This window comes from Helianthus annuus, chromosome 12 (genome assembly GCF_002127325.2).
Source record: "Helianthus annuus cultivar XRQ/B chromosome 12, HanXRQr2.0-SUNRISE, whole genome shotgun sequence".
NCBI lineage: Eukaryota > Viridiplantae > Streptophyta > Magnoliopsida > Asterales > Asteraceae > Helianthus > Helianthus annuus.
This window is the reverse complement of record NC_035444.2, coordinates 39,388,116-39,399,726: the sequence shown is the minus strand read 5'-3', so window position 1 is coordinate 39,399,726 and position 11,611 is coordinate 39,388,116. Positions and strand designations below refer to the sequence as shown.

The 11,611-nt window shown below is 36.4% G+C and overlaps 1 protein-coding gene across 1 annotated transcript; it reads right to left on the bottom strand.

Annotated features, from left to right (window-relative positions):
* Positions 1-8,424: 8,424 nt before the first annotated feature.
* LOC110892725 (probable receptor-like protein kinase At4g39110) lies at positions 8,425-11,016 on the bottom strand. Its single transcript, XM_022139876.2, has 4 exons — positions 9,663-11,016; positions 9,100-9,461; positions 8,813-8,945; positions 8,425-8,723 (listed from the first exon to the last, which is right to left on the bottom strand). The coding sequence occupies exons 1-4, from the start codon at positions 10,777-10,779 to the stop codon at positions 8,542-8,544; spliced, it is 1,794 nt and encodes a 597-aa protein (XP_021995568.1). The 5' UTR covers positions 10,780-11,016; the 3' UTR covers positions 8,425-8,541.
* Positions 11,017-11,611: the final 595 nt, after the last annotated feature.

The window sequence follows — 11,611 nt, the reverse complement described above, 5'->3', positions numbered from 1 at the left end:
AATACTTATATAGAAATTTTTAGGCTAGTTCATCCCAGGTATTTACCGATCCAGCTGGGAGGGCGTTGAGCCAAGCTTTTGCTCGGTCTTTTAGTGAGAAAGGAAACATTCGGAGGCGGATGGCGTCATTTGATGCTCCGTTGATCCGAAAGGTATCACATATTTCTAAGAAATTAGTAATATGCAGATGGGGATCCTCGTCCGCAAGCCCATGTAAGGTTGCGGAGTTTTGGAGCATTTGTATCAAATGCGGCCGAAGTTCGAAGTTATTAGCTTCAACATTCGGAGCATTGATAGCGGCGCCTAGGTTACCTACGGTGGGTCGTAGATAATCCATGAGGGTACGTTGGTCCGCTATTGGAGGTGGATCACCCAAAACTTTCTCTTGGTTTTTAGCTTTTAATCTTTTTCTGAGAAAGCGTTCGGGTTCTTCTAGGGGTTCTTTTATGTCCTTATTAGAATTGGAGCTCATACACTATGTAAGATTGGCGTCTGGTTCCAAGTCCTGCAATAAAAACAGAAAAGAATGCTGGTCAGAAGATTCACCACGGCCCCGTGTTCAGTGAACACGGCCCGTGGTCGGAGTTACAGTGATTGTTCTCCAGATCCCAGTTACTGGAAGTTGGACACGGCCCCGTGTTGCACCGACACGGCCCCGTGGTCAGCCTTCTGTAACTTGGAAAACTAAAAACTGCCAGTAACGATGCTGGGCACGGCCCGTGTCCGACTAGGCACGGCCCGTGCTGAGCTCTGCAGAAGCTGAAAAACTAAGAAAATCCTAAAAAATTAAAAAGAAAAATAAAAATATAATTAGGCTGTTGATTCCTAACTTTCTTAAAATCCTTGTGTCCCCGGCAACGGCGCCAAAAACTTGATGCGTGTGTAGTGTGTATATAATTTAGATATATAATTAAGCCCTTTTTACACCTTTAGCCAAGTTTTAAATTTATAAAACACGATATTCACTAACACTAAACACACATATGGGCAAGTGCACCCATCGTGGACGTAGTATAGTGTTGGTAAGATACCGAGGTCGTCCAAGGACACAAGAGCTTTTAGTACCGGTTTATCCTCAACGTCTAATCCAATCAAAAAGTTAGAAAAATGTTTTTAAACTAAGAAAATAAAAACTAACTAAATGCTGAAAAATAAAAATAAAATAAAAACAGATAGACAAGATGAATCACTTGGATCCGACTCGTGTATTAGTATAACCTTTGATTATTTTCGCACTTTTGCACTTGTTTAAGAGATTATCTTAGTTATTGTAGTAGGCCCCTCTTTTGAAGGCGGCGTTACCCTTAACCCAGTAGTTTGAGTCAGCAAGGATACAATCCTAAAGGGTTGGATTATTGGAAGATAATGAATTAAGTTATTAATGCAAATTATGGTAGGCCCCGCTTTTGGCGGTGACGTTACCCTCGGCTAAGTAGTCTGAGTCAGCAGGGATACAGTCCTAAATAGTCGGGTTATAGTATTAATAGTAGTTAACTTATGAGGGGGTCAAAGAGTTTAGATCCCCGCCATCCAATACCTATGGGCATTGAAGGAGATCCTACTAAATTTGACCCAGGTCCCTTGCAGGACCTCTAAACGCTGAACAAGGGCAAGACCCTTACCAAACCGTTCCCTTAACCCCCGACCAGGTAGCCAACATACCTCCATATAGACCGTGGAGATATGAATGGTGAAAATCTTTTATTTTATATATAGACAGTAAAATAATGCCAAGACACCACGGACAAACGATAAGGAAAGATCACATTCAACATAAGCAACTAGTTATTAAAGTCATTAATACAAAACCAAATAAAAAGTGCAAAAGATTAAAAATAAAAAGTATTATACTAAACACTTGTCTTCACCAAGTGATGTAAGAGACTTAGGCAAACATGGCCTTGATTGTCAAGAACTCTTACTATCAATCTTGGATCCCGAGACGACTCACACACTCTACGATGGACAATGGATGATGGTGGTGGATGATGGTGTTATGGTGGTGGTGGGTGGTGGATGAAGTGTGAGAGAGGTGGTGTGCCAAGGGATGGATTGGAATGAAACCAAACACTCCTATTTATAGGCTGAACAGAAGGCTGGGCACGGCCCCGTGTCCGCTGGACACGCCCCCGTGCCCGTCTGACACTCTCTCTCTTCATTAATTGTAATTCGCAATTACAATTAATGCGCCTGCTGTACTTTCGCCACGCCCCCGTGCTCACTGGACACGGCCCCGTGGTGGGCAATAGAAGCTTCTATAGGTTTGTCTTTTCTGCTGCTTCTTGGGCACGGCCCCGTGCTGGCTGAGCACGGGGCGTGTTCAGGCTTCTGTTTTCTCTTTTTTGCTTGGGAGGATGCCGTTGAGGGTTCGGGCAGTCTACTTTTATTCCTTTTCTTGTATTTATGTTAGAATTAGCTGTCTTTTTGCTTCTTTTGTGAATTTGAGCTCATTTCATCCTGAAAATACAAAAGGAAGACAAAAACACTCTTTTTCCAACATTAGTACTTAAAAAGGGTTAGTTTTATGCCTTATTTGATGTAATTTATATGTTGCATTTTACTCACATCAGTTATTTTTATAAAAAGAATAATATTGACTAAATTTGTTAAATAAAAAGAACGATTATTTGTTTCGCGAAAATTTCTGAGGTTTAAAGTTTAGGATCCGTCTTTTTTTAAACGGGTCGGATTTTGAAATGGGTCTATTATGACGGGGGTTACAGTCTCCCCTACTTTAGGAGATTTCGTCCTCGAAATCTAAGGGTAAGTCTTCTAAAGATTCAAATGAAATCGTAGAGTAAATGAGACTTGATCATATTGTTTTGAGAGAAGTATTCATGAATGCTTAGTTTCACATAGCATATAAAATGTTCTAACAGTTTCACATAATCAAGGATTTCACGTAATGTAACATAGATAGGGAAAGCATCGTAAGTTTAGTTTGTTCACGAGAGATTATCATTATTTGTTTTAGATTGCGAAGATAGTGCGATTCGTGTCTCCAATCTTGAAATGAAAGTAACGTTCGAATATAAAGTTCCTATTGAGAACGAGTAAAAGTTGGTAACTACCTCTGAGGTAAGGAAATCACCCCTAGCTCATTGGTGGAGTTAAAAATTGAGCGAAGCTAATCGCCAAGGTAAGGAAATCACTCATATCTTGATAATAAGCTTGGGAATATGAGTATTAGCCTAAAATTTAGAACAATTCACATGACATACTTAGTTAACCAGATTAACGTATCACTGGCATGTGTATAAACATGTCAACCCATCGTGTACCGCAATTGAAAGACTTAACATGACCTCTCGTTCACGGGTGGTGCGCTACTCCTATAGCACTACGCATAGTGCTATACATGTTAAGGTGTGGGTTCAAGGACAAGTTCATCACATAAGAATAACCCAACGACACGAATCCAATATAACGTATTAGCATGCATGTATTAAATTGACATGATATAACGTACAAATGTAAAACACATTAAAATTGAGATAGCATGAAAGAGATTTAACATAAAAATTTGATTGTCACGGAACGTAACATACGACTATTCCAGAGTAAATCGAAGTCCTTTTCTAATTAAGGAAACGTGCTTTGGTCTAATAGACAAATACTCTCATCGAGAAGCGACTAACGATATTTGTCCTTCCAGTTACTACACGTCCTTAATCAATTGGGAAAATCGAAACTTTTGCGAGATTGAAAATCGAAGAGTGGGACTAGTTAACAAGATGCGAGTTTCACCTCTAACTTGATAACATCGTACCCTAGTGTGGTTGGTACTTATCAAGAGATAAGGGTCCACTAGAATTTCAAGGTTTGGATATCACTCCTAACTTGAGGGTAGATTCATGCAAAATTCAAAGTATAATTATTATTATTATTATTATTATTATTATTATTATTATTATTATTATTATTATTATTATTATTATTAAAAGCAAGTCCCCATGAATCAAAGATCAAAGACTTTTATAATATTGTTTTATAATTTTGATTGTTTTATTACTTAATTAATTTATATTGGATAGATATTGATTTGGTTTATTAAAATACTAGTACGATATACGCACTCGGTATAGAAATTAACATATGTTTTACATCGATCAAAAATGATAAAAACGAACACCGGTAGCAGCACCGATGTTTTTTCAGACGGTATCAATCAGTTGAGAGTCATGGTAGTTGTATCGATATTCATTTATCGTCGCAGACAGAGTGGATAAAAAAAATGAAATCGGAAATCATAAAAATGAATATATATACTGTGATATAGTGATATATTGTCAGTTTATTGAAAGAGAACACAATAAAATAAATATCGGTATCAAAAGCGTTGTTATATGTTAGATGTCAATTTATAGAACGCAGACGAATCGAATTGAATCTAACTGATGTCAATTATTGAACATCAGTATATGTATCGATATTCGTTTTTAATTGTTTTTTTATTGATGTAAGGTTTTTCCCTTTCAATTACAATAGCGAGTATCGATATCGTAATGAGCCAAACTGATACGACCCAAACTCCCGTCGCAAAGCGCAAGGGAATATCACTAGTTAATATGTATTTTAACCTGACAAAAATAATAAAAAAAATTATTATGCCAATTGTTACGATTTTCTACCCAAAAATAATAATAAAAAGATAATAACTTTTATTTTATTTATAATATAAACTTTTGTTTTCAGATAATAAAAAAATTATTATGCCAATTGTTAGGATTTTCTACCCTAAAATATTAATAAAAAGATAATAACTTTTATTTTATTTATAATATAAACTTTTGTTTTCGGTCTCTACTTTAGAATTTTATAAACCTTTAATATAATATGTTATGCATCAATTTGCATATAAGTTTGAAATAAAATTTGGGAATAAATTTTATCGTATAAAATTTCGAGAATATTATTTTCTAATGTTTTAGCACGACACAACATATTCTTCAAAACTTTTCTGGTTTTGTGTTGTAGGCCTAAAAGCAAAATGAGTATAATGTTTTGCATAAGCTTATAAATTTATGATTCTCATGTATTCATGCTAAAACATTATAATCAACATCCCGCCGCAACGCGCGGGTTGATGTTAATTTGTTTAAAAACAATTAGTGGTTGTAGTTCCAGATTCTATATAATTTGAAGTATTATTGATTGCATTTCAATATGATATTGTTTATATAAATAGGATTCTAAATAGGGTTTAAGAGCACTTAGGATGGTTTATCCTATAAAAGTATGATGATTATATTATACTATATGATTTGAATCTGAATTATAATGTAAGTTCATGTGAATCTAGTTACATCACAATCACATTTTGCTATATTATGATGCAAGTTTATATGAATCTGGTTACATCATCTTAATTATTAGTGCATTTGTGTAATTAACCAATTTACACATGTGTAAGTATGTTGTTTACACATGTGTAATGTTGTAAAACAAACACTTATACATGTGTAAAACAAAAACTTTGTAAAACAAATTTACACATGTTTAACTAAGAATTTACACTTGTAAAGCAGAAACTTACACTTGTGTAAAACAGAATCTTAAACATGTGTAAGTCAGAATGTTTATTTGTTCATAATGGCATGTAAAACAAATGACTTAAATATTGGTTTGGGGATGTGAAAATCGGGTTAGGTTTGGTGTTTTGTGTTTGCTGGTGATATTATTTGGTGTATGGTTGTTTTGATGTTTTGGCAAGTTTAGGCAAGTGGAGGAATGACGATGACGCTACTTCTTCGTCGAGTTCAAGCTTTTTGGGAAGCTCAAGATGGACTCTCGAATGTTATGCTTTAGATGTTGTTTTGATGTTTTGGTCATGTTTGATTGTTTTTCGGATGGTTTAGGTTGTTGGAAAGTTGATTGTATAGATTTTTTATATTGGATTTGGGTCGGGTGTGGCTTTAAGTCTAGAATAGGTAGACTTTTGATTTCTAGTTTAGATCATAGTCGGGGCCTTGTTAGGTTCCAATTGTTAGACCATAGCCAATCGTTTGGAATTGTAAAGCCAAGTCAAATGACAGAGGAATGTCATTTGACTTCGGTCACCTCACACAAACACGAACGATCACTAGCTGCATACAAAAAGTGCATCAACATATTCATCTAAATAAATGAAGATGCTATACATATAAGCAATGGCGGAACTAGCCCATTATAAAAAAGACAATAAATAAATAAAGTAAACAAATACCTAATAGATTTGGTCTCTTCTTTTTTTCATAGCTTGAAATCATTCCATCACATCGTCGTCTTTTACTTTATGAAAAAAAAAACTTTTTCGACCGCACAAACATGGCATCGTTCAAAAATTCCGGGCCCATTCGATTGCGTAAATCCGTCTTGATAATCTTCAATTTCGAAAAACATCTTTCAACGGTTGCGGTTGCAACCGGTAAAACCAAAGCTAGCTTCAGTACCCGATAAACCAAAGGACAAGAACTATGTGTTCCCATTTCAACCATAAGACGCGCACGATCACTTATTCTATTATATGGGCTTTATTAGTTATTACAATTTGGGCTTAATTATCATAAAACTAATTATTTGGGTTTTTGTTACTAAACAGGTTTTGGGCTTAATAAATAATATCAAGTTTCATAATTTTCTCTTAGGAGTATCCTCGTATATGTTTTTGGGCATGCTATGCAAAAAACCGAAAAATAAAAATTACACTGCGAATACGAATACGAGGTTAAGCCGTAGCCCGTGCTACGGCTCATTCTACATTGGTTCCGCCCCTGCATATAAGTTCAGCATACTCATACACAGATGTTATAAGAAAATTATCGCCAATCATACTTCATAAATTTTAGAATCTTAAATATGAATCCATCTTTATAGAGCTTTGTATAGGTGGTTTTGCTGCTAGCAGATGAATCATAAGACTAGATCTTTGTTGCTTACAAGACCCACCAGCTACAAAACTACCAACCTCATCCCGGCCTAGTTAGCATTTTAGTTTCCGCATATATTTGTGTTTTGGTTTGGTTTGTTTCGGGCTTGGTCTTGCTTCTAACAGATAGCACTGTTAAACCTGACAGCCAGCTACTACGGTCCAAGCATTACCAATGGGAGACCGCGTACTGGTGGTTTTAATGATAACTATTACTCAAGTGCTTTGTATTAGCCTTTGACTGGTTCGGTTTCATTTTGATTGCATTGATACCTTGCAAACCCAACACCACTTCTTCCATAGAAGGCCGGTTCTTGGGTTCTTGTTCAAGACAATTTATGATGAGGTCCATGGCTTTACTAGCTCCTTTTGAAGGGTAACATTGTTCCAACCCTGGATCTATAACTTTTTGTAGATTCTTTTCACCACTAAGTACGAAAGGTCCAGCACAATCCACCAAGTTATGATTCACGGAATGCCGGATAACATCAAGAACTTTTAACCCTGTTATCAGCTCCAGCATCACCACGCCGAAACTATAAACATCACTCTTGATATATAGGCAACCTGATCGTGACATCCTTGTTATAAACTTTTAAGCCACATGGCAATGAATAATAACAATAATAATCATATAACAGTTTTGATAATTATCACAAACCTTATCAAAACAGTTATATATCACAGTGATTATATAGTTCGGAAATTATATTCATAGCATTAATTAAGTATTTATAAACTAAAAAGGCAATGGGTAGATTAATCTTCACCCATACAGAAGCTAGTAACTCGTTTTGACCTATTATTCAAACCGTATAATCTGTTCCTTATGCAACCTCTAGCTAGCATATACAAAGAGATAGGAGAACGAACCAGTGGCCAGATACTCAGGAGCTGTATAGCCATACGTGCCTACTATGACTGTTGAGACATGAGACTCTCCATTGACCGGACCTACTGTTGCCAGGCCAAAATCCGAGAGCTTCGCATTATAATTCTTCTGAGATATTAAATTTAAAAAGGGAAATTGGCCTGTAATAATCCCACCTAGACCTTATTGGCCATTAATAATCCCACCTCAGAATATTCCCCCCACTAGTCCCACCTTTTACCTATTTTTCCTACAATGGTCCCCCGTTAAAAAAACTTAACGGAGTTAAGCTTTTTTCCAAATTACAAATAGATTTTTAGGGCTTTTGATTAGAACGACGATACGAGTCCATTGATGTAAAACTTGCCTCGAAACGGTGTTCCAAAGAAACGGTGTTCCAAACAATGAAAACTGAGCTTCAATTCGGGTGTTTAAATTTCCAATTAACCAAAATCAAGTCACCTAGAGCACCATTTCGAAGTAAGTTTTACATCAATGGATTCGTATCATCGTTCTGATCAAAAGCCCTAAAAAATCTGTTTGTAAAAAAGCTTAACTCCGTTAAGTTTTTTTTAACGGGGGACTATTGTAGGAAAAATAGGTGAAAGGTGGGACTGGTGGGGGGAATATTCTGAGGTGGGATTATTAATGGCCAATAAGGTCTAGGTGAGATTATTAGAGGCCAGTTCCCCATTTAAAAATTAATAAAAATTATGGTATTGAATCAAGAACATCAAAATTCTTAACATGTGTGCATCCATAATCATATACAAATATTTAAAGTAAGTTCTGTTAGTTTTATACTTGCCTCGTCTAACAAAATATTTGCGCATTTCACATCCCTGCAAATGATATTATTATCTGTAGTGTGCAAGAAAGCAAGACCTTGAGCTACTCCCGTTGCTATTTTAATCCGTGTGTCCCATGGAAGGGGTTCTGCACCTTCTGCAGATTCCAATTTAGAATAAATAAATTTGTTTATGAACTTTGAAGTGTAATATTTTCATGTTATTGGTGTAGATTTGTATACATACCGGTGAAGAGATGCATATCTAAGCTTCCTTTTTGCATATATTCATAAACGAGAAGAAAGTTCTTTTCGCAGCAATATCCAAACAGCTTAACAACATTCGGGTGGCTAAATTTTTCCAAGAAGTTCACTTCTGCCTATCAAAAAAAAAAAAAAAAAAAAAACCACAAACACATACACAAAATTTAAGAGTTTGATTGTTCCTTTCTTTATAACTAGCTACTGGATAGTTTAAGGTTTAATATTTAAACAAGTATCCATACTCAATAGTATAGTTATTAACTAACTAACCTTCCACTCGTTGAAGCCTTGAGTGCTGTAGGGATTTGATTTCTTGATGGCCACTTCAAGCCCATCACCAGCTTTCCGTGGGGCAAATGTTACACTATCCAACCACCCTTTGTAAACCTTCCCGAAAGCACCCTCTCCAAGGAACCTGTCCTGTTTGAAATTCTCTGTGGCCCTCTGTAGCTTGGAAAACTTGAACATCTTCAGGCTTGATATCATTGTCTGCCCACTAGGCGACAGTGGCACCATCTGCCGACTATGACAGCCAACTTCCACCACCTTTGTGGCATGTTTTTTCATCATCATGACTTTCTTATATTTGCCGATGCTTTGCCCCAGTGTTTTTGCATCAGAACTTCTGAGGACTGTTGAAAGGAAATTAATATTTCTAAAAAGAACTAAATGAAATATGCAACAAAAATGAATTCGGAAATTAACAGAACATGGTTAATATATATAAAAATAAAAATTAACTATTGTATTGTGTATGTGTAATAAGGCTCCGGTTCCTATTTGTACATATTGACTTGTGTTATCCTAAAATGTAGATGATTGTTTAAACTTACTTGAACCTTTGGTCAAAAACATTGACCAAGCCTTCTCAATAAACATGGATCTTCCGAATCGGTCACTAGCTATCTGCGCACTTTGCAGGGTCCATGTTAACACAAACTCGAGCCTAGCCAGAACCTTAGTCATTGTGGGTCGATCCTTAGAACGAGTAAGGATGCATTCATATGCAAGTTGCCCAAATTCCTTCAGGCAGCTAAACGGGGCTTGCCCCTTCAAACATGGATCAAAAATCTGACCCATCCTACCTTCTTTTATGCATTGTTTGGCCCATCCAGCTAGGCTGTGTTGCTGCTCATCCAATGTAAAATCCAAAGCAGGTCTGCCACTCAACACTTCCAATAACACCACACCGAACGCATACACATCAGATTTTCGTGTCAGTCTGTGAGTTGAGAAATACTCAGCATCCATGTACCCAAAAGTGCCTCTGATCTGATTGGTATAAACATCTGCGGTAGAACCTGACTGATATGTTTGACCAATCCTGGACACCCCGAAATCAGAAATCTTAGCTACCAATTTCTCATCCAGCAAGATGTTTGAACTCTTGACATCACGGTGTACGACTCTGCGGTGGACACCTGTACCCGTATGGAGATAGTCTAAACCACGTGCCGCACCTGTGCAAATATTGAGCCTTTGAACCCATGTTAATGGAGAATAATTACTTCTTCTTTTGTGCAAACGATCATCAAGACTTCCATTGGGCATGTATTCGTAAACAAGGATCATTTCTTTTTCACAATATCCTAATAAAGAGACGATATGACTATGACGAAACTTGGAGAGCATTTCAATCTCTACCCAGAACTCGGCTGCCCCTTGATTGGATTCAAGATTTGATCTCTTGATGGCAACATGTACTCCTTCCCAAAAGTCAAATTTACCTTTGTATACCTTACCATGGCCCCCCTTTCCAACAACAAGAGCATCATCAAAATCATTAGTAGCTTGTTTGATTTCAGCAAGTTTAAAACGTCTACACTGTTTATCGGGTGATGACGATGGATCATTCTTCTCAACATCATCTTCCTCCTGTTGTTTCTTTGAATAATAAACAACTATATTCAATAGAGTAAGGAATAATATAAAAGCAGTGAAAAAGTACATGCTTTTAGATCTAAGAAAAAAATTAAAGATGGAGATGCTTGGTGTATGGGGTGTTTTGAATGCTAGAGTTAACTTTGATCATCCAAATAATGTGATATTCTTTGTGACCCAAGTTACCTTTGATCTTTATATTTAGGTCATCTTATGAACAAAATATTATGAGGCTGAAGATTATCAATCAAATGATAAGATGAAGAGAAATTGACAAGGGAAAATAGGTGGAAACTAGGATGAAGGTGCAGATTTTTCAAAAACATAACTAGTCAAGATAGGAAGTGTAAAAGCATAAGATGTTTTAAAATTGACAAAGGAAAATGGTGTCGCGCGACGGCATGAGAGGGGGTTTGTCGCGCAGCGCGACACCATAAGGGCCAACCAAACATGTTTTAAACTTGACACTTTTGGTCCCTGTACCTTTATGTGCATAATATTTTTCAATTTAGGCACTATTAACCCTTATAGTTAGTTTGTAGATGATCTTGGGAGTATAACCAAACACCGTTAGGTTTGGTTTCGTTAAACGATCAACGAAAACACTTGTTTCATCTCGTTGACGCTTTTAACCCTCATTCTTGAAAGTTTGCGTAATTAACACATAACGATATCGAAACTTTGTGAATTTAATATCACTTATTCTTGAGAGTATAATCAAACATTACGAAGCCCCGGGTTCATTAAAAGGTCACTCAGAGGTAAGAATTAACATGTTGACACGTTTAACCCCTTTGTCTTGTAAACTTTCGATTTCTTTCACAAACGACTTCTTACGTCCGAATATTTACTCGTTTAAGAATATATTCATCGTGTGTGGTCAATTAGAGGCATGTTGACA